Raw genomic sequence first — 23,229 nt, 5'->3', positions numbered from 1 at the left:
GGATGTGTGTCTTTGTCTTTTGAGGTCTCACGCTGTATTTATGACCTTAATTAAACAGATAGGAAATAGCCTATTCAAATCCTGTCCATTTCCAAAGAATCCACCCGTTTCCAAAGAATCTCATTCATCTCCACACACACACACACACACACACACCCACCCACACACACACATACACACACACACACACACACACACACACACACACACACACACACACACACACACACACGCACACATACACACACACACACACACACACACACACACACACACACACACACACACATATGCATACGCGTATGTCCACATTCACAAGCACACACACACACACACACACACACACACACACACACACACATGCATACGCATATGTCCACATTCACAAGCACACAAGCACACACACACACACACACACACACACACACACACACACACACACACACACACACACACACACAGCTGTCTACCTTTACAGATTGAGATTGAAATATGCAGTTACAATTGAGATATTATAACAAATAATAATAATATAGTCTATACAACAGTCTCAAAACAGATGGCCAAGAGAAAAAGAAACAGATACACAGTGCATGTGCAAAAGTTTCAGGCACCCATTAGATTTGTTGTTTTAGCAATATTATGATGACCATATAAGGTCATTATAACTATGGATATTATGGTATTACTGAAGCAAAACATGTAAAGTGCCTAAGACTGCACAGTACTGTATCTGGCACAATATCATAGACTGGAGAAAGAGAGGCTTTGCGAGTGAGGGGGGGCGGCAGTATCTGCCACTGTGCGGGGTCTGTTACAGTTTTTCTCAATTGTTTACACACAATTTCTGGTACTTGAGACACAATTCCCATAATATGTAGCTCATGCACCAACCTCCTGAACCGATTCTGCTGAACTATAAGCACAATTTCTGCTTTACACTCAAATTTCAGTTCTATAACACACTGTTTTCAAAACGCTACACACAATTCTGTGCATTAGACACAATTTTCATGAATTAAATATCTTGTTTTCACAAAGAACACACTGCCATTCAAATTCTAAAGCTAACTGCCCTACCATGCACACTGACTCATCAGATGGGCAAACTCCTGTCACACAGTCTTACAATTAGCAATCAGAGCTTTAGTATTACAGTATAGTAGTACAGGCAGAGGCAGAGCCAGAGGAGTGAGAGTAAGAGGAGGACGGGAGGCCAAGGAACGTAATCTCTGATGAGATCCGAGCCACTAGAACATTGCAGTGCTGCGTATCAATACAGTACCGGACAGTACAATACAGCTCACTGAGCACAGTAGTACAGTATTGTCTGTGGGCTGTTCTGTAGGACTGTAAAAATAAAGTATGTTTCAAGTATTTGGGGAAAGTAATCCTACTTTGTATTCCTACACAGTTTACAGTACAGTATTTTACAGTACTATTTGTTTAGCAGCCGAAAGATTACCAACACAATTGCTTCTGTCTCCTGAACAGGAAACTGAAATCATGAGCATTGTCCTAGAAAAAAACTGCATAACATTACGGGAAATACAAAGAAAAATAATAGAAAACAATGAGATATTTCAAAATATTGATAGGGTAAGCATATCAACTTACTGTATCAGCTTATCTGCTGTTTGTAGTACTGTTTGTAGTGTAACACTGAACAAAAAAAGGCCCAAGTCATTATAATGAATGGAGAAGAAGTGTTTTCAATTCATCGCAGTGTTTTACACTGAGCACATCAGTGTTCAACTGGTCCTTGTAAATGTCTTGATATATGATGGTTTGTGTGTGTCTCTTGAGAACAAAAGAGCATTTTGAGGAGAAATTACATTGTTTTGAAGGTAAAGTGTCCTTTTGCAGGAGAATTGTGGAGTTTTGCCCATTGTGTGTGTTATTTTGGATTTGTGCGTAGAGTTCTGAGAATATGAGGCATGTTTTCAGAAAATGTGTGTTAACAATCGAGAAAAACTGTAAGAGGAGTGGAGGCACAGTACAGTTTCACATTTTTCCATGCCTGGTCATCACATAGTCTAAAACTACATTGCAACCTGTTGGCTGAATCATAACAGTAAGAGTATCATAAGAGCAAAATTCAGTCAGTTTGTGTGGGGGTGACCACACTGCCTCGTACTACAGTGCCACCTAGTGGCTGTATTTCAGAGTAACCAATTCGTTGACAATTCATCGACAATCAACTATCAACAAATCAGTTTTTCAATAGATGTATGATTTTTGCTTGTAGTTTAAATTACTATAAAGTCAATTTGAAAATGACCCACTGTTTATGATAAGATACAATCAATCACTAATAGGATACAATCAATCAAGTAAACAGCATCTGGAAGGGCAGGTGTCAAAATAATTCTTGGCAAGTAAATATACTGATTGCTGTATAAGAGATGAAAGATTAGGGACTGCATGCATTGGATATCTTAGCATTCCAGACAAAGTCAAGTCAAGTCAAGTCAAGTCAAGTTTATTCATATAGCGTGTTTCATACACAGAGGTCATTCAATTTGCTGTAGCCTACATAAATGAAAGCAAACAGTTACATAGAATAGAAGCATGGAAGGGCAATAGTCAAAGAACAGTTTAAAAAATAAAGATCATAATAAAAAAGACAATATAAAACGCACAAGGTAGACTAAGGAATAACTAAAAATACAAAATAAAAAACACAAGGTAGAATAATTTAACGACAGATTCAGCATTTGTAACTCAGTGCAGTTAGCCAAAGGCATCTGAGAACAGTTTGGTCTTAACCCGAGATTTAAAACTGGCTACAGTTGGACCTTTTTGATGTCATCCGAAAGTTGGTTCCAGAGCTGAACCGCATAGCAGCTAAAAGCTGCTTCACCATGTTTAGTTCTAACAGCAGGTTTTACTAACATGTTTTTCTCCTGAGACCTGAGAGGTTGAGAAAGTGTGTACTGCTGAAGTGAATTGTTCTTTTAGCTTTCGTGAGAACTGTTTTGTATCACCTGGAACTATTTGATAGTCTTTTTAGGCCTGTAAAAAACCCATCACACTAATCAACCCTGCTGGAGACAAAGGCACGAATGAGTTCTTCTAAATCATCTTTTGACATCAGCCTTCTAAGTTTGGCAATGTTTTTGAGGTGGTAAAAAGCCGATTGAGTTATTGCTTTCATGTGGTTGTTGAAATATATCACTGTCAATTAATACACCAAGATTTTTAACAGTAACCTTTGCTTTGAACCCCTTTTTGTCAAGGAGAGTGGCAACCCAAATTATCTTTGATGATTTGTCCAAGTGGGAGCATATGAGTTGAATAATAGTATGTGGTCCCAAGATCGACCCTTGGGGAACACCACAGGTCAAGGACGTTGATTATGAAGTACAGTTGCCAACAAAGAAGCTCATTTCTAATAGACATGATTTGAGCCTGTAAATCCAACCCAATGATATAATATGTGTATGTTGTGATCAACAGCTGCGCTAAGGTCCAGTAGCACTAGGGCTGATATTTTGGCTGCAACTGTATTGAGGCGTATGCCATTTAAAGCCAGACTGAAAGTAATCAAAATACCCATCTGATTTTAGGCAAACATGGTAGAAGCAAGTAGTCTGGTTTTCACCATACTAAGCTCAATCTTTTAAGATTGAACATACTGTAAGTCTGGGGAAGATGCCCTTTGATTCTACTGCAAAAGAGGCGTGATCAATGTGCGTCGTTCAAATGACTCCATACGCAATTGCCACGAGCGGGGCTAGTTGGCAAATTAAACTTTTAGACTACCAAAGCCGGTCGGTAGAATCACAAACACGTCCTTCTGCTGTATAAACTGTTCCGGGGCAAGTCTTTGTTGTGTTTTCAAAGAAAACTTGCCTTTAACATCTTCCAAAACAGAAGCAACAGCGGCTGCTGCTTTCGTTTCGTCACCGGCCAATAGCGTGCCAGGACTAGAGTATGGCCGTTTCTGATTGGAGCCAAAGGCCAGTATGAACATTCTGTGTCCCTCATTGTTATATACTGCAATGAGTACACTACAGACAGAGCCTTGACAAAAACATATATTTTAGTTGACCAGCACTTTCTAATTATTTCATGCATGCCTTTATTTTCAGTTGTCAACGAAAATCCGCACACATTATTCAACAATGCCGGATACAGCAACCAGTGTGGTGTAGACTGGGATAGTACAGAACAAACAAACAAACAAAAAAGGGCCCACAAAGGAAAAGGGTAGGATGGTCAGGATAACATTGAGGGGGAAGGAAGGAGGGGGCAAAGGCAAAAAGACAGTTACGTGTGTCTGTACCAACTGACCAATTACACAGAATAAGATACACAATTACACCAATGGCCTCTAGATAAATGCAACTGCCATTATCTGTTCAGTGACATTTCATGCATAATTATATCACCACTGAACAATCCTTCCTGATGTATGGTGCTGGAAGAGTCGATGGGTTCAGACGCTATCAAGCATGCACACAGTTGAAGGTCACTTTGAATAACATATTGTTCATCAAATGAGGTAATCACACATTTAAATTACAAGCAAACTACCATGACAAGAAAAAATACACATGAGCATCCTAACTGGCTTCTTCAGAGATGGCAGTTGATTGGCATTTGGTTCTTCATTCCACCGTCATCAAATTAAAAGTTTATCCCTGTTATTCAATCACCATGATCGATTCCTCAACTTCACAACAGTGCCCTTGGCTTTCCTTTGTTGCGAGGAAAAGTTTCATTCAGTGCAATAATGACAATGTGATATCTGAAATAACTTCAACATCAATATATAATCTATAGATTTGACTCCGTCTGAGTCCATTGCGGTGTGTTCTTCAGAAACCACAGCCATGCTGACAGCATGCCTCTTCTCCATCAATGTCTTTGCTCTCAACTGGAGTTGAGTCCCTCAGAGAGACATTATTGTGCTGGGCTGCATCTCCAGCTGCTGTAGTTGGAGGGTGGGGTTGGCAGAGCATGCCGGCCTCTGGGCTATCCCGGCAGCCACCAGCAGGACGCTCCCACAGGCCGCCTGCAGGCCAAACGACAGGCAGGCCACGGTCAGAGACCAGCCGAAGGACGGGTCCACCAGAGACAGCGTCTCCTCGTCCACCGTGCGCTGGACCTCTGCGAGGGCCTGCTGGGAGTAGCTGACGTAGATACTCACGCCAGAGAGGGTAAGCACACCTGCGGGGGGAGGGCAGTGCACAGTCATACAGACATCAGGTGTGCAGGGTTCCTTCATTCCCAGAGAAAAACAAACAACAACAACAACAACAACAACAACAACAACAAAACAGTTTAAGGTCTAATGTTTGGCATTGAATATAATCCAAGATGGCTCCTTCAGGCCTTGCTGTCAAATATTTTATTGGTATCAAGTAATCGTGAAGTAATGAAGGATGCAGAGCAGTCCATAATGATCTAGGAAAGGGACTAAGCATATTATCATTTAAAATGGGATACTAATATGTACAGTGGGCTATATGCAATGTCTGATGAATACACAAAAATGATATGAAAGGTGAGACAGCAGCAGACTACATTTCTAGACTTTTTTTTATTTAATTTGTAATAGCTGTTTACAGTCTGTGTGAAGCATAGCCTGGCATCAGAGAAAAATAGATACATCATAGTTTAGGGCAGCATTAAATCAATTAGTTAGTGGGGATTTGTGTTTTTAGTGTCAGGGTTTTATTGTTGTTCATAGAACAAAGTAGAAGTACCAGCTGTCAAAACCTCATATAAAACTGAGCTTGCCTGAAGGTATCTGGTTGCCAATAGAAACTGAATGTATTTAAGAGTAAGGGCATGGAAAGGTCTGTTCCCTTTTCATAAACTAACCTTTAATAATCATTTCAGGCTACTGAAAATAAGACATAAAAGAATGTACTTAAATGACAAAAGATATAGTTCAAAGCAAGCAACCTTCACTACAAATGTTTAAGAAACTTTGGAAGTCTTTAGAAAGCACACACCGTGTTATTTTGTTTATTTCACACTAAAATGCAAATTACATTGCCGTTCCCTCTAAACCATAAGTCTCTCTAAATCATCATTCATGTTATGTCATTAACATTTCTTGTATAAATGACTTAAAAGGAAACAAATTGAAGTCACAAGGGCAGTTTTGGTCTACAATGTTAAATGAGGTGAACATCTATTCAAAAAGACTTTGGATACTCATTTATAATTTCAGTACATTTTATTTTGAGTATTTTGTGTTGGCCTATTTTATTCAGTCTTCACTTCTTTCACGTTCTCACGTCTTTCAACAACAGCATTTAATTCTTCAGAATGTAATAGATAAGGGAAGGAGGAAGATCCTGTGTGTTACTAAGAATCACAAATCATTGCAACAGCACCATGAAAATTCCAGAGAAATTCCCCCAAGCCCTCACTCTCCAGCTGTTAAGTTGTTCATGTTACCTCAGAAATACACACACACAGAAGTGAAAATACACACACAGAAGACAAGGGGAACCTGGATGAAAGGTAAGGAAAGCTTAAACAAAACTTATAACCTATATTCTGATATGAACCTGAAAGGCATGTCTGAGAGAGAGAGAGAGAGAGAGAGAGAGAGAGGAAGAGAGAGGGGGAAAGAGTGTATGTTTATGTGTGTGTGTGTGTGTGTGTGTGTGTTTGTCTTTGTTAATGACACACACACACACACACACACACACACACACACACATCCGCCAATCACCCCTTCACACACATAGAGTATGAATGAAATGAGAGCTGTGTAATGAAAATGACCTATTCAAGCTGCCAGAGCTGAATAAAGAGGGCTGATTCCCCAGTGTTCATTTGAGACCAACTGAAAGGACACAAGCGCTGGTTTCAGTGAGACAGAGGAACGTGCCCGCAGTGAAAGAGCGATATCCATCTCATATTCTGCAATTTAGGGCAGTAAACTCAATCATCACCACGGATATCACTAGATATTTATGGTTAGGGGGCTATGACAAACAGACCACAGATAAATAGAACTACTATTATCTTTCCTCCATTAGACCATATGTCTTTTATAATCAACTTGAAGAGGCTATGCAAATTGTTGCATTATGCTATATTATAACAATAAAACTACAACTAATGGCCTGATTGCAATAGTCCCCTCGTCTCCGTCATGCAGAGGTTTGTCTACAGACCAATTACCTGGCTACTCATATTGCTTCTTTTTGTGTACACACACATCACGCCTTCTCATTTTTCTTGTCACCTATCCAGTGTTACAGGGAAAGACAATTGTGCAAAACTGGGTAGACACTAAGTATAGGGGACTCAACATATACTCAGAAGCTTTCTGGTGATATGTATTGATTTTCCAAATGCCATTTAAAGGGAAACTATAGCAGAGGCTGACATGAGCACAGGTCAATAGCATAGCATCTGTCACTGGGACTGAGTGGTTGGGTGCCAGCAGGGGATATTGTTTCAAATGTAGTATTGCTCTTAGTTTATTAGAATATCACAGATTTTTTAGTTCTTAAATTCATTCAAAAAAAGTTAACGTTTTATATCATCTAGATTCAATACACCTAAAGTGAAATATTTCAAGCCTTTTTTTTATTTTTTAATATTGATTGTTCTAATTTTGATGTTTTACAGCTCATGGAAATATCCAATATCTTAAAATATTAGAATAAAGAATTCATGAGCCCCCACATTCGTGCAGTGTCTAGCAGCTTTAGCCGTTGGCTGCGGCTAGGTCGATTTTTTTCTACCATTTTTTTCCAGCTAGGGTTTCATACTGACTGTAGGCTAATCAGTGACCTCGAGATATATGTGAAATTGTTTTTTGAGATGCACATGTATACTATAACTGTAAAAAGCAAATGCTTTGGAGAGGCCTATGTGGTAGACACAGGGTTCCATATCACATGAAAGGTTTGTTGTCGATTAGAAAATGTGTGTTCAATGGCACAATGTAAAGTTTACTGGCAATAATTGATATACAATTACAGGCACATTACTCGACTAACCTATAATCGCTCAGAATTTATCTTTTAAAGTACAGTATATTACCATTGCTTTCTCTGGTGGTCAGTGCTTGAATTTGGACCAAAGCAGATCCAGTACCCAAATTCAGTAGTTGCATGATATGAACACGTTTGTCTTGGATACTTTCATATTCATGCTCACAGCTGTGAGGGTGTGTGTGTGATGGTACCTTGACAGATCCGCAGCTGGCCTCGTTGAGGGAGTGCGAAAGAGTTCCCAATTCAGATGCATTGAATCTGCTGTGAGACTACTGACTACTACTAATATTACACCTCTAAGAGCTGGTTGAAAGAAGCCAGGTTTGATTTTGAACAGGGGTGTACTGCGCGAGGGCCACACAAACACACGCACACGCTCGCACCGTGCATTTCCACATTCCTGAGAAAACCACTGAGTTCAATGTTGGGACATATGCCTTCAAAATGCTCTAAGAACGCTAACTGTTGAAACCACATGAACCGGCTTCCATGGTAAACAGAGTTGCCTAACAGGCACTCAAATAAGTTTGAACACCAGGAAGTTCCTGTGAATCAGTTCTCATTTGCCACCTGCTCACTATATCACCCAGAGGCTGTGATTCCAGGGAACCACGCAGTTGTGCAAGCCAACTGTCACAATACCGGTGTACTTAGACTATGCACGTATGCATGTAAGTACTGCCAGACACATACTGTATACCATTCTTTCATCCCAGATTAAAATACTCTAGTTTATATTAGGCATACAATCTGTACTTTATACTCTATAACGCTCATTTAATTGAGAAACACAGAGAGAGAAAGACAGAGAGAGATGGAGAGAGAAAACTTACTACAGAGAAGCAGGTATGTAGCAGAGGCCTTGAGAAGACAGCTGCTGTACATGAGGGCGCTGAAGAGAGTGCAGATGCCACCTAATACCAGCAACAACAGATTCATCGGCAAAAGTATCACCACAGCTCTGTGCAGACCTATATCGGGATGCATAAACACACACACACACACACACACACAAACACACACACACACACACACACACACACACACACACACACACACACAGGATTCAAAATGATATTTATGACACTTTTATCCAAATGATTCATATGTGAATAGTATATTATACGGAAACAATCTTATTGATGTCACATTGTTCAAGAAAAAAAATACAGTGGCTTATTACAGAAAGATTATCATAAAAGATTAGCTTTGAACAAAATGCAGTTTTGAATTTGTCTGGGTTGCAATATCTTCCTGTAGAGAGAGGGGGAAGGTCAAAGACTGTTCATCAGAGGAACAAGGTGATTGAGAGGAGAAGCAAGTCTGAATAATAGAAATAAGGTAGGCTGGTGTAAATCTATTGCTTACTCTCTGGGGAAGAGCAAAGATCTAATTCCAAAAGCCACAGGAAAACAGTGACAGGAACCAAGAACAGAGGGACGTCTGTATTGTTTGGCTGATCAGGATGTATTTGGCATGCTGGATCATGTACAACAGCCTCACTTCACATGCAGACTACAACCATTTCTGCAAAAGAAGTGAACTTTCAGCAACAAATTCGAAGAAAGTTACTTTCCATTATATTCCGGTCACGCATCTTTAGTTTATCCAGTGTAATTTAGCTATTCAAGGCTGCTATATAATAATTAGCATAATACTGTGAACAAATTATGAAATGAAGCGCCCCTGGACACAAGAACCGTCGGCAACAAACGACTCAGTCTAACAATGTAAAATCTTTGGTCCAACCACATGTTGGTTGTAAGTATGTATGCTTGGTCTGGCGATCACCATACTAAGCTCAATCTTTTAAGATCGAGCATTAGTCGGGGAAGTCTGCGCTTTATTTGTACTGCACAAGAGGCGTTATCAATGGGCATAGTTCAAATGACTCTGTACGCTTTTGGATAGTCCTTCAACCAATCAGACCAACGATCCGGGGGCACCTTTTGGATAAGCTAGTTTGTGATTGGACCCAGAAGATGTGGACAGGAAGCAAGAGAGATAGATGTGCAGGTGTTCCAGCCTGAGCTGCAGGACCTGGCATACATACTCTGACAGTAGAAGCAGAAGACAATTGAGTGGGGATATGACTTTAAACCAATCACTGTGGTTGTTAAAGACCCCATGACACTTGTTGCAAAGAGCAGGAGATTTCCCAATGGCCTGGCTAAATTTCCTCCCTGGTTTGTTTAAACTGTCTCCCTAATCATCCCCCAGTGTATCTGTATCTGTTAGGAGTCCAGATGTAGCAAGGTCCTAACACATTATATTCAAAAATGATCTTCTCTTATTGCTTATTCAGAGAACAGTTTACGTTTGACATGGACACGCCTATTTAGGAATCCGATACGTGCCATTTCATTCCATTGGCAAATCCCTTTATGAATCAGCTTGGTAACAATCTTTGGTGCAACTGATTCATCCACCTCAAGCTCACCTCTGGGGTGTGGTGAGTATTCGGCTGGATAATCACTTCTGTGCCATGCATTGGTGGTGGGTAGTAACTAGCTTCCCCCTTCAATGTGAAGCACTTTGGGAGCCTTGATAATGTGCTGTATAAAGGCCAGTTGTTGTTGTTGTTGTTGCTGTTTTTTGTCCCTGGAGAGAAATTTACTAGACACTACATGCAACTTCACAAATTACAGTATGTCTCTCAGTGTAGATAACAGAAAAAAATAATACAACAAACAATACAAAATAAATAACCAATAAACAGACAGTGCAGATAGGTGCAATGCACAAACATCATAACACTGAGAAATAGCTAAAAAGCACTCAGCTAGGTTGACAGTTTTGGCTGGGAGGGCTTTTGTTCAAAAAGGGCCCGCTACCCCTTAGGGATGCGTACCTTTGTGCTGAAAGCATTAGAGTAAGGTGGCTGTGTCGAGTGGGTCAACGATGTCCTGTGGTTATGATGAGTATGGCCTTTATGATTGAACTCTGAGAGGTTGGGCCAGACCTTTTGTCTTGGAAGTAGTGTGGGTTTTGTTTGGTTTGTGATTGAAAAATAGTTGAAGGAACGAGTGGGGTAGTACCTATGGTTACAACAGCAGGAGAAAATGGGGAAATGCACGTAAACAAACAGAGACAAACAGAGCTTAATGTCATGATATATAGCACACGGCTGGAGTCTTCACATACTGTATGACATGAATGGAGCTGCTTTTAGACTCTATGATTAATGTCTAGAGACGTCTACTAATGTTTATGTCTCTAAATGTTGTAATGTAAAATATAGAGACATTAATATAGACTTTGACTTCTGGCTCTTGAAATAAGCAGGCAAGAATACACTGCCTGCCATAGCAATCAGTGTCATTTCTTCATTTAATGAATTAATTAAAATTTCTCTGTACTTCTGTATTTCTCTGTAACATTTCTCTGTACAGATGTCTCCTTCTATTTATATTTCAGTTGTCAAGATGTCTAAGCGAGAACAGGCTACTATTGGTGACAGATTTTTTTTCTTTTTAAATTAAAAATATATATATATTTCATTGAAATGCATAGTGAGATTAAACAGCTACAGGTAATAAACTGGATAACAGCACTGAGTCCTTTATAAGATCATGCCATGCAGAATTGTTAATCAGTTGATTGCTGGTAAGTTCAAGTTCAAGTTCAAGGTTATTATAGCCATTTCAACAAAACCCATAATCAAATGTGGATGGCAGTGTTTCAGCAACATTTCAGAACAAGCTGTATTTATAACCACCACATATGCTTTATCTTCCCATTTTAATCTATCACATAGTAACTTCAGTCGTCTACGGCACTTCATTATCTAAAACATGCAATTGGCAGCATTGTCAGTAAACAGAAGACGCAACCTACTCAGAAGGTGTTTCTCCAGGGCAGTGTGATTGGATGTCTCCGCTGAGATGACATACAGGTTGCTGTCTTGTCCTGATTGAAAAGAGACCTGTGGTTTGTCAGACCCTTTTCACTGAGCAAAAATGACAATGCAGCCAGACATGGCACCATATTGCAGTAAAAATGGGACCTTACACAATACAGTGTAGGCTATTACAGTAATAATACAGTAATTACAGTAAAAACTGGTCTAATAGTATTTTGTGCACAATGTGTAATGGCTGGACAGTAATGGCTGGAGAAGAACTGTCTACAACAAACTGTCTTAGACTAAATTAGCCTATTAGTCAAAATTCAACAACATGTTATAACTTAAGGTGATCTGCTTACCAAAGTAAATAAAGTGAGCATACCTTCATGGATTCTCCATAATCCGGCATGAGAACTTTGCACTCCCACTTCAGATAGGCTGTAAGAGCAGTTAGTGTTTACATCTATTATGTACCAGTACTCGCTTACGATTGCCAAAGCAAGACATGCGAAGCTGAGAAAACCCAGTACACCTGCCGTAACAACGACTGCTCCGAACTTCATCTTCATTTGTCCAGGCACTGATATTCAATGTGGTTTTCAGTTAGAAGCTACAGCATATTTGTTCAATGTTCACAGACAGCATTCAGAACAGACCATCAGCTTACAAGACGATATAAACCTCTTGAAAAAGACGTACACGTGCTGTTTACAACATTTGCATTCGCGCGAGCTGAATTAATTTCTTAACGCTCCCAAACGAACAACGCTGCTCGCGGAGAGACTGCAACTCACCAGACTCACCAGCAGTCAAGTCCACTACTACTAGCCTACATGAACTAATGCATCCTATTCCTGTTGGCCATCCATCCAGTTCCTATAGGTATTAATCATTAATATAAAACATAAGTTGTTGGTTTCACAGGACAAGCTTCTTGTTAGCGTTCAATTAGTCTTGTCTGACCATTTTAATTGCAGGTGCGCGGGTGGGTGGACGAATATCCCAGAGAGATCCAAATAATACCTCATATCTATATGAGGTATTATTTGGATCTCTCTGGGATATTCGTCCACCCACGTGTAGACACGTAAGATTTTAACACATTTTGAACACAAATGACGAAAGAATTAACAGTTGAGAATGTAGGATCGAGATACAACGTGTGAAGTTATTTGTGGCACTTTATAGCACACCAAATTGCCTTGTGAAATAAATGTGTGTGTTCAATACTTTACCCCAAGCAAAGTGACAATCCAGCATTGATTAGCATGTGCTGCATGCTCTAGAAATTGGGTTATCCTCATAGTTTCGCCTCCATAACTGTGAGGCTATCAGATTGACATGTTATGAGAATCAATTTCCTTACTGAGCCTAACAGCAAATTGTCCCCTAAAAATGGAAAGATTTAACAGCTTTGAAACGCGGTGAGACCCAAAAGGTCATTGAATCTTAAGGGCGGGTTTAATGGTCCTTCCGTGAAACTTGTGTGCAATATTGCTTGCTATTACAGCAGATATTGCTTCAGCAAGGCTGTTACAACTGATATGTCCACTCGATTTTGTTTATTGCTCTCCTGCTGCCAGTAAACATTACAATATAGGCTAAGATGATATCCACAGGAGGAGCTGCAATGTTTGTATTCAGTTAAACAATAGAAAGGTCAAATGTGAAATATAACCTTAATATTTATTTAAATTATTATTACCTTTCATTGAATTAATTGATTCTTTTCACAGTAATGGCGTTTGTGTGTGTTTATATTATTATGTTGACTTTTGTCTATCGATCCCTCAGTAGCCTGAATAACTTCTCCAATATGAGTAATGAAATCACTGGTGATGAAAGAGCAGGGCGCTGGGAAACACAATCTATATAAACTGACAGAAAAACAAGCCAGTACAAAATGAATGTGATCAATGAACACGGATGAAGAATGGACTGGTTGACCTGCTGCGACTAACACTGTTCATCTTCTGCAGGTCCAAAGGCATCAAAAAAGAATTGGACGAGTTCAAAAAAGTAATTTGAACAATTTACTGACCTATGCTGAAGGCAGATAACTTTCAGCTCACAGCTATTCTCACCTGCAGACCACAAGTTGAAGATGCATTTGTGGCTTCATAAGGTCAGTAAAGTACATTCATGTTTATGTGTGTAAAGTAAACCATAGACTGTAAAAAGGTGTAAACACAGTAACCATGCATAATAACACAAGTATGGGTCCTACTGGGGGTATTTCGAGTGTGTGGTTTAGTGAGAAACATGGGCAAGTTAACAGAGTAAGTGGTAAACCACCAGAAGAGCTGTATGGCTTCATTCTCCTAACAAAACAATGACAAAAGGCTTTGTTGTAGGTTTACCGCTTTCTCTGAGTTGACTTACCCAGGTTGGCACTAAATCACATACTTGGAATACCCCTCTGATGTATAAATGTTCAAAACAAAAACATTTATAGGCCTATATTTTCAAGCTGCATTTGCTTAGGGGTATTGCACAAGCAATAGGTAGAGTTGTATTCATTTCAAAAACATAATTGACTCGGACACAGTTGCATTTTGAATGGTTGCAGCGTTTGTTTATTATTTATTTATTTAATTAATTAATTTTCATGGTTGTTATGGAATGACATTCAGAGTTATTGTCAGTCTATCTAATATGTTGGTCGTGTGCATACAGTGAAAAGCGAAACGTTGTATATTTGTCCCTTTAACAAATTAAATCATGATCTATAGGCTATAATTGGGATTTTTTGACAAGAATGTACAACAAAAACTCATTAATGTCTAAGTGAAAACATAGGCTATCTCCACATATTGATATATTAAAAATAAATAAGTAATTGCATAAATATTCACCCCCATAAAGTCTGCTTTCATTTTGTGGCATTCATTTTACCCTTATCTTTACAAGTCTTCCAGGGCTTGCTGCCGAGAAGCATCCCCACAGCATGATGCATCATGCTTCACAGTAGGAATGGCGTGTCTGTAGTGATTTGTGCAGTATTAGTGTCCCACCAGACATAGCAACTAGTCTGACGGCCAAAAAACTCAATTTTAGTCTCATCAGACTAAAGAACCTTCTGACATTTTACCTTGGAGTCTTTCTCATCTCAGCTGCTGAAGCTTTTAGCTTGAGGGGGCAGATTGGCATGGCAGATTTACTTAATGATTGACTTCGTTGAATTCCAGGGGATGCTTCTGCATATAAAATCAAGGACATCCATGAGCACTGAACTTCAGATCTGACTTGTATACAATAGACTATATATCCAGGAGTACTGATTAACCACTGACTGGACCTTCCAGACACAGGTGTCTTCATATTGCTATAATACACATTCACTCAGGCAATCTCCTTTTCATTAGTTGTGAGAGTACTAGGCACCAATTTGGCTGGACCGCTGTTGAATTAGGTCAGTCATGTTAAAGGGAGGACATTTTTATTCAACGACTTATTTTACATTATATGTTTTAATTAACATTGCTTTAAATAATCACTTTTGACATTAAAGAGTTTTGCTTATTATTATGTTTTTTTGTATAAGTCTGTTTGTAAAGGCAATAAAACAGGAAATATCCAAGGGAGGAAACACTTTTTACTACTCTAAGTATCTACATAAGAGTGACATGACACTGTCATGAGTGTGTCATAAAGATTATAAACAAGTCATAAACATTTATGGCATAACGTTTCTGTGATTGAGTGTCAAGTTAGGGTCAGGGTTAGGTTTAGAGTTAGGGTTATGCTTGTGTTTCATGATGGTGTCACCTTGTGTAGGTACCTTCAAGTAAAGTGTAACCTTGTTCTATAGGCACTGTACTGTATGCACATTGTGTGCAGACAGCTGACTGAGGAAGGAAAGGGATGCATATCCATCTGCCCTTTACAGTTTACATCACTGCAGCCTTCACACTTGAGCCCCACTATAATGTACATGTCAACACATATGTTTAGATTGATCTTCAGTCACCTATGCAACAGGTAAGCCATCAATATGTTGATACTACCATCTTTCAGCTTCATGCTTGCATATTTCCTCCCCGCCCCTGTTTGAAAAAGCTCAGACAGTTGGTCCAAAAACATTTCACAGTCAGGCCCCCTTTGGACAAGAACAATTAATGGTTAGTTTGGTCCTCTGTGGTTTTGCTGCTAGTAGGAAATTGTGACATGTTTTTCCAATTTGTTGGACAATCCTAAATCCACATTAAAGGGAGCTTTTGCCCTCAGAACTAAACGATTGTTCCTGCCATACATACACAATTACTAAATGGGTAAATCCATTTCATTTTCATTTTCACCTCTGCTGGCCCATTCAAGTGACTTCCTTAGTATATTTGCAAATCTGTATGCAGTGTTATTTGCAATGCAAAGTCTATGCATATATTGTTCCTGAATGGGTTTTCTGACTGGAGAATCTGGAGTTAGGCAGATGTAACTTACGTAAAACAGCCTTGCCTCATGATGTAAAGAGATATAAAGTGCCATATTTCAGGCCATTTTTTGTTTAGATGTTGAGGATTACAGCTTACAGCTCATGAAAACACAAACATCAGTATCTCAAAGAGGTTGATACAGAAATGTCGACCTTTTGAGAAGAAATGAACTAATCTGCCTTTAAAATAGTTAATTTATAGACACCATAGTTAGTCGGGCTGCTTTTGCACAAATGACTGCATCAGTGCGGTGTGGTATGGAAGCAATCTGCCTGTGGCACTGCTGAGCTGTTATGGAAGCTAACCAGTTACTAGCAGTTTTGGCACTGTGGGCAGGACCCGTCCTGCTGGAAAAGGAAATCAGTGTCTTCATAAAGCTTGAGGATGGAAGCATGAAGTGCTCCAAAATCTCCTGGTAGAAGGCTACAGTATACAAGGACTCTGGACTTAATTGGTCAAACACAGTGGGCCAACACCAGCAGAAGACATGGCGCCCCGAATCATCACTGACTGTGGAAGCATGAAACTGGACTTCAGGCAACTCTCCACTCTTCCTCCAGGCTCTTGGAACCTTGATTGGACCCTGATATCCAAATTAAATCTTAAATTTGCTTTATGTGAAAAGAGGAGTTTGGAATGTGCCACTTTTAGCCCATTTCCTGGACATCTCTGTGCATGGTGGCTTTTGATGCAGACTTCAGTCTCAGTCCACTTCTTGTGAAGTTCCCCCAATTATTTTGATTTGATCATGAGCTGTAAGTCCTTACTGTAATTACTTACTTTTCCACAATTTGTTGAGACCCACCTGTACAGTATGTCAGGCTTTAAGCTCTTCCCCTTGATATGGCTAAAGGATGCACATTTCCCCTCCATCAAATCTCCATCGCATGTTGAACTCAATGGTGTGACATACATAATTACGCTCCAAGGAAATAGTTCTTGAAATAGCTTGATTGGAAAGCTTAATTGACCCTTTCAGAAGTGTTTTTCATGGCCCCATTGGGTCCCAAGAGTTCTGCTCAGAATATTGCTCAGCGTATGTTGTAGGAAATGAGCTGTTAGCGACTGAAAGCCTGGGTAAAAATGCAGTCCTCACCCATTTCCTTTTTAAGCAGGTGTATTCTACAAAACGGCCCATATAAAACCATTGGCATCCTCTCCAAATCCCAAAAAACATATTGGCACCAAGAGGAGTAAGTACCCCTGTACCCCTTAATCAAGGCTAATTAATGTAATGAATGAAGAGCAATCCTCATAATCTCTCCTTCTGATTTCTCTGTATGGTAAATAGATATGGAATTGATATCATGCAATCAAGTAATTCCGAATGGGGGCAATCCTGAGAGTCATGCAACCTGTCATCAGTCTCTCCATACTGAGTTTTTGGTGGAAATGATACAAACAATATCTGTTGGATCATAGAAATGTCATTTAATAAGCTATGACATACATGATATCAGACATTATAGGCCAGATAGAAAATAATCTTGAAGTATTTGTGCGGACACACTCATCAAGTCAAAGGACAAAGAACACCCAAGTTCACCCAATTGTGTTTGATCAGAAATCATCAAAATAGTCAATAACAATTCGGATGGTCATATTTCTAATAAAGGGTTGAATGGCTGAAATAGCCATCAACACACACAACACTTCTATAAAACTGTCTCACAGTCTTGCTTTTCACAAGGTGACCTTTGGCGCATCATCAAAATCTTATGCTCTCTTAGACAGTTGTTGGTGAATAAATACATCTCCCTCCCAAGACACTGAAATGACTTCACTTTTTTGTCATATTCTCTGCCATATCTTTAGTATGTACAGTACATCTGTCAGAATTGGCAATCCTGATACACATGGTTGCGTTGATGAGATGGAAGGAAATTAATCTACAGGCTTGTTCAACTTTAAGTGGCTATTGCCAGTTCATCTAGGCATGTCTGATTGAATCACTGTTCTCTAACTGAATCCATGGATAGGATGTATAATTTTTTTTTCTCCATTCATAAACTAACCATTTGCTGATTTGCATATTTAGTCCTTGCCTTTTCTTAATTTATCTTAAACTTAGTATGGAGTTAAAACACCACCAATTGCTTTTAAATGGTGAAAGGACTAGATGTACATCAAATACAGTTACAATTACAAGGATTCTGCTGTAAATTCCTTAAATCTTTCAAAGATACCTTTCATTCAGAAATAAGAGTTCTTGAAGATGAACCCTGCAAGGGCAAATCAAGTAAAAAAAAAAAAAAAAAAAAAACACTCTGAACTTAACATGGCCTTAACATACAATATAAACACATGCATTCTCACAATTTCAGTACCAGACAGTTAACAGATTTACAAACTGTTGTCATTACACCATACAGGTTGGCAAAGGTGATTGAGGGTACTAACAGATCTAGAGATCTGGTTTAGAAAAAAAAACAGATGGAAACAAAAACAAAAATGTTATCATATCTCGACCTAATTCACTTCTTGCCAAAAGAGGGTGAAACCTGGAATTCAGACAGCGGGAAACAGCTCAGGGAGTGGGACAAAGTTCAGGAGGGGAGACTGTAGGCTATGACCAGGAGTTGCGTATGTTTCAGGGGGGCAGTGGCTATGGCTAGGTTTGGGAGTTTCAGAATGAGAGAGTAAAAACACACACACATGGGCTTCAGTATTCCCATAGCGAGGACGCGTCGATTTGGTCGGCATCTCCCTTCATCGTTCCCCCCTGGTCCCCCCGCAGATACTTGCCGCTCTTGCTCTTGATGCCGATGCGGCCGTGCTCCAGGAATTCCAGGAAGAAGTCTTCCGGCTTCTCCCCGTCCGAGCAGACCAGCCCACTGCTGGACACGTGCCAGAACTTCCCACTACCTGCTGTAAAGATACACAACAGGCCTGTTATGTTACAGTAATCAACAGCAGAAACAATGGCTGTAGGACATTTTTTTTTATAGACATAAATCACCAAATACACACATACTGTACACACACACAGAGAGGGACACATACACACACACACACACACACACACACACACGCACACACACACGCACACACACACACACACACACACACACACACACACACACACACACACACACACACACACACACACACAGTACATACACACACACACACACACACACACACACACACACACACACACACACACACATAGATGTACCCAAAAGTAACCCTCTTTCACTTACATTTGATGTGATATGCTCCATCACTAAAGAGCAAAGCGAATATGTCGTAGACGGAGCGGTTGGCATCCAGAGTGTTGGAGCTTTTGTGGTGGCACACGTAGCCGTTCTCCCCATGGAGGATTAGGATGGGCCTGTTTATGAGTTTCATCAGGAACTGCTCGTCCTCTCCTGAAATTACGACCAGAATGGGGTTGGGTGCTCATATACTGTACACAACACAGTGAGATGTGAGGTGAATAAACAGGGATTCCATAAATCACTGTTTATTCACCTCACTCATAGGCACATACTCAAAATACACTTGCCTAAAACACTGTTGTGTGACAGCACTCACAGAAACCGAGACGTCGTTCTTGCACTAGCACAACTACCACACACACATACACACACACACACACACACACACACACACACACACACACACACACACACTCACACACACCGTACACACTCACCCACTGAATCGCTGACTGCAGCCAGCTGGCCATTCTTCTTGGTGCACACGAACTTCCCGTTACTTGCCTTCAGGCCCACCCTGCGGTCAAGCCACTGGATGTCGAACATGGTGTTGGGCTCTCTGGGGGCAGCAGAGCGGAGGTCAAAGGTCGAGATTGATGATGAGGGAAATTAGCATTTAATGTGTGAAGAGGTGGTATGAGTCAGGAAGTGTTATGTAGGAATGTGAGTTATATAATACAAATATTTCATGTTTATTAATGTGCAATGCTCAATTGCCCATGTCAAATAAACTTTAATTAACTTTAACTTTAATTCAAAAATGTTTAAACCAGTTCAACACAAAATATTTTTGTAGCGTTTTTAATTAAAGTTAGAGTAAATTAAAGTTTAAAGTTAGATGTATGCTGGTTCAACTTGGGGCTTGAATTACAAAGGAGGATGGAGGAGGAAGGATATTAGTACTTCAGTAATACAAATTAAGAGGACTGTCCTGTGAAAAAGACAAGAAATGTTCTCACATCTCTGTAGCTGTGGACTGGATTTCTCCATGTGACACAAGAGTCCAATAGTTTCCCCCGTTGGTCCTGAACATGCACTTCTTGGTCTCCTTATCAATCTCCATCTGAAAGGTCTCCATGTCTGTTTCCACATCCTGGTTTGCAGATATGCTCACTCCTAAAAGAGTTAGAAAGGCATCATCCACATATGAGAGTCGCTTTGGTCACCACCAATCTATCTATCTACCCTAAGTTTAACTGTATGCAGCAGATAGGCTGTTGTGAAATGAATGGAAAACACAGTTATTTCTGGTGAATTAGCCTCATCGAGTTTACACCGCAGCGCGGTGGTTTACAGTATGTAAATTCAAAAAGACAAAACTGTGTATTGACTGCACCTGTGTATTAGCAGTGCCTAACAGCCCAATGAAGCAGAATCTCACAGGAGAATGTAAATAACCCTCCCCTCTACGTATATTAACCTCATCAGTCTCAAAATCAGTGTACCGGTATAAACGTCAGTTACCGTATAAGGCGGGAAATAACGCTTCATTACTTTACCCCAAATACAATACCTAGGGTTCTCATGAACATCAGTGTTAATATATCTTATAATGGGAGTACAGAGGTTTAGAGGTTTGCAGTTAGATATTGAGCTCGACGCTGCCGGTTTCTAAACAAGAGTTTTTAATAATCTTAAGGTTATGAGGAAACATATTTATCTACCTCTAAGTCATTAATCAAACACCTGCTTTTTGCACTGAGAAATAAAATATTTGATTTATCCTTTATTTATCCAGGAAGGTCTCACTGAGATAAAACATCTCTTCTGCCAGGCAATCCTGGCCATGGCATGCCATGCGGATTACTACAGATAATGTGTCATCAAATTCAATGTGTGCTATGTCAGTCATATCCTTATATTTCAAGTGGGGCTCTTAATCTGTTGTTGGTGTCCACATAGCTTCAAACAAAGCTCTTCTGCTGAACATGTGGCAGTTATTGATATTAATCTCACTGATCACCATCAGTGCTAAAGCCATTTAAATCTAATGGCCTTCCAAAATTTGAAATTTTGCTCATTAAGAAAACATTATTTGATTAGTCACATATTAACAACCTGTTGACTCATAATCCACACTTTATACGTCAGGATTATACTCCATAAACCCGTGGCATGAAATACTCTGATGATCTCACAGCTAATCATAGCTGTCCAGATTGGACATTGATAGAGTTGATGGTTTCAACTTCAGTTCCAACAGTGAAGTAAAGTCATTGTACGGATGGTAATGCAATACAACGATATGCTATCACTGGTTTCCATTTAGTCCACTGTGGAATAATCAGCAGACTGTATCTACTGCAGTTCAGGTGCCTGAGAGAAGTCTTTTCGTCTTCTTAAGCCTGTTACTATTCTAATCCACACACACACACACACACACACACACACACACATACACACATACACACTCACACACACACACACACACACACACACACTTGTGAAAGGCAAAGCTGCACAGGAGGGTTATAAGCAGCTTAGAATAGCAGCAGAGGGATGGAGGAATATGGTGGCAGGCCATGAGGCACAGGAGAGAGAAACCATTCAGGCTCGTGTCAAACCACCGCGGCCACGGACGCCCTGCATGGGGCAGAGGACACAGGGGACACACACTGCCCGCCCGCCCGCCCGGCCTCAGGGGCCTCAGCTGCCTCAGCTGAGAGCATTGGGGGGAGTGCATTAGTGCTGGGTGTACGATCAGCACGTGAAACATATGGTCTCAGTGGGTGACATCACCACAGTGGTACAAAACCACATACACGGAGGCATGTGTCTGTGTGTGTGTGTGTGTATGTGTGTGAGTGAGTGTATGTATGCTTGAGTGACATCTGTGTGTATAGGGTTTATGTTGTTTAACAAAGGACGCAGCAAATATTATAGGCCAAAGTTAACAGCTGAGTGTCAAAATGTTTTGTTCAATATCCTGCAATGTAGAGAGGTAGAGCCTTGGCTGAGGTACTGTACAATATCTTGGAACCTGAATGTGTGTGTGTTTACACACTTCAGGCTGCATGGACAATATAGGTCTTGTTGATGGTGCTATGGCCATTATGGTCAGAATGACTGGATTGGAAACGGGCACCCCTGCATTTAATAGACTACAGGACTTGCAGGTCTTTTGTTCTGTTTCAATCTTTCACTCTCTCTCTTTTCTACACACACACACACACACACACACACACACACACAAACACACACACCTCCCCCCCCCCCATTTCTCTACCTTGCTCTCTCATTCAGCGTGTCTCCACACCACCACAGAGCGAGGGCCCGGTGCGGTGCGGTGTGTATTTATAGGCTCAATCCTGGTGCTCAGTGGTAGTAATTAAGGCGTGGCAGCAGGACGTGTCTGCAGCCAGTGATCTGGGCTAAGCCCGAGAGGACGCCCGCAGGAGAGCTGACAGTCCTCATTAACCTATGCGTTCCTCCAGGCCGCCGCCGTCAGGGCGCCAGAGAGGGAGGGGAAGTTAACAAGGTGCTGGTCAGCGGTCAATGCTCCCCGGGGGACCTGGGGCTCTCCCTCACTACCGCACCCCCACCACCTCCCCCCCTCCGTGCTGCGACCTTTGGGGGGAGTCAGTGATTGGCCGTGCAACTGTCTGATATGCCAGCAGACTGGACGTTGTGACTTGTAGCTGACACTGCCCTCTTCTCATCTACACGTGTCACACTCGTATAGTCACACAGATCTTTCTAAATCAGCCATCATTCAGATTCCAACAAGGCCTGTGAGATAGTGTCAGGTTACA

General features: G+C 40.5%; 2 protein-coding genes and 1 long non-coding RNA gene across 3 annotated transcripts in view; all 3 read right to left on the bottom strand.

The window, feature by feature from the left end:
- Window positions 1-4,099: 4,099 nt before the first annotated feature.
- LOC134076045 (transmembrane protein 235-like) lies at window positions 4,100-9,007 on the bottom strand. Its single transcript, XM_062531053.1, has 2 exons — window positions 8,810-9,007; window positions 4,100-5,175 (listed from the first exon to the last, which is right to left on the bottom strand). The coding sequence occupies exons 1-2, from the start codon at window positions 8,961-8,963 to the stop codon at window positions 4,898-4,900; spliced, it is 432 nt and encodes a 143-aa protein (XP_062387037.1). The 5' UTR covers window positions 8,964-9,007; the 3' UTR covers window positions 4,100-4,897.
- Window positions 9,008-11,812: 2,805 nt separating this feature from the next.
- On the bottom strand, window positions 11,813-13,194 carry LOC134076046 (uncharacterized). Its single transcript, XR_009938527.1, has 3 exons — window positions 13,059-13,194; window positions 12,206-12,261; window positions 11,813-11,885 (listed from the first exon to the last, which is right to left on the bottom strand). It is a non-coding gene; the product is annotated as an uncharacterized LOC134076046 (long non-coding RNA).
- Window positions 13,195-18,816: 5,622 nt separating this feature from the next.
- The window catches only part of fscn2a (fascin actin-bundling protein 2a, retinal), a 5,832-nt gene continuing 1,419 nt past the window's right edge, over window positions 18,817-23,229 (bottom strand). The window contains exons 2-5 of the mRNA XM_062531051.1: window positions 20,437-20,593; window positions 19,915-20,036; window positions 19,460-19,627; window positions 18,817-19,124 (exon numbers count right to left, since the gene is read on the bottom strand). Coding sequence (XP_062387035.1) covers window positions 18,919-19,124; window positions 19,460-19,627; window positions 19,915-20,036; window positions 20,437-20,593 — 653 coding nt within the window. The 3' untranslated portion in view covers window positions 18,817-18,918. The remainder of the gene's footprint in view (window positions 19,125-19,459; window positions 19,628-19,914; window positions 20,037-20,436; window positions 20,594-23,229) is intronic.

The sequence above is a fragment of the Sardina pilchardus genome, chromosome 3, assembly GCF_963854185.1.
Source record: "Sardina pilchardus chromosome 3, fSarPil1.1, whole genome shotgun sequence".
In the NCBI taxonomy this organism is placed as follows: domain Eukaryota; kingdom Metazoa; phylum Chordata; class Actinopteri; order Clupeiformes; family Clupeidae; genus Sardina; species Sardina pilchardus.
The sequence above is the reverse complement of the archived record's forward strand: the minus strand, read 5'-3'. Positions and strand labels throughout refer to the sequence as shown.

Coding starts and splice junctions, on each gene's coding strand:
- LOC134076045 (XM_062531053.1), bottom strand. CDS start 8,963: ATGCATCCCGATATAGGTCTGCACAGAGCTGTGGTGATACTTTTGCCG. Junction 5,176..8,809: donor TACATACCTGCTTCTCTGTA/GTAAGTTTTCTC, acceptor CTCCCCCCGCAG/GTGTGCTTACCCTCTCTGGC.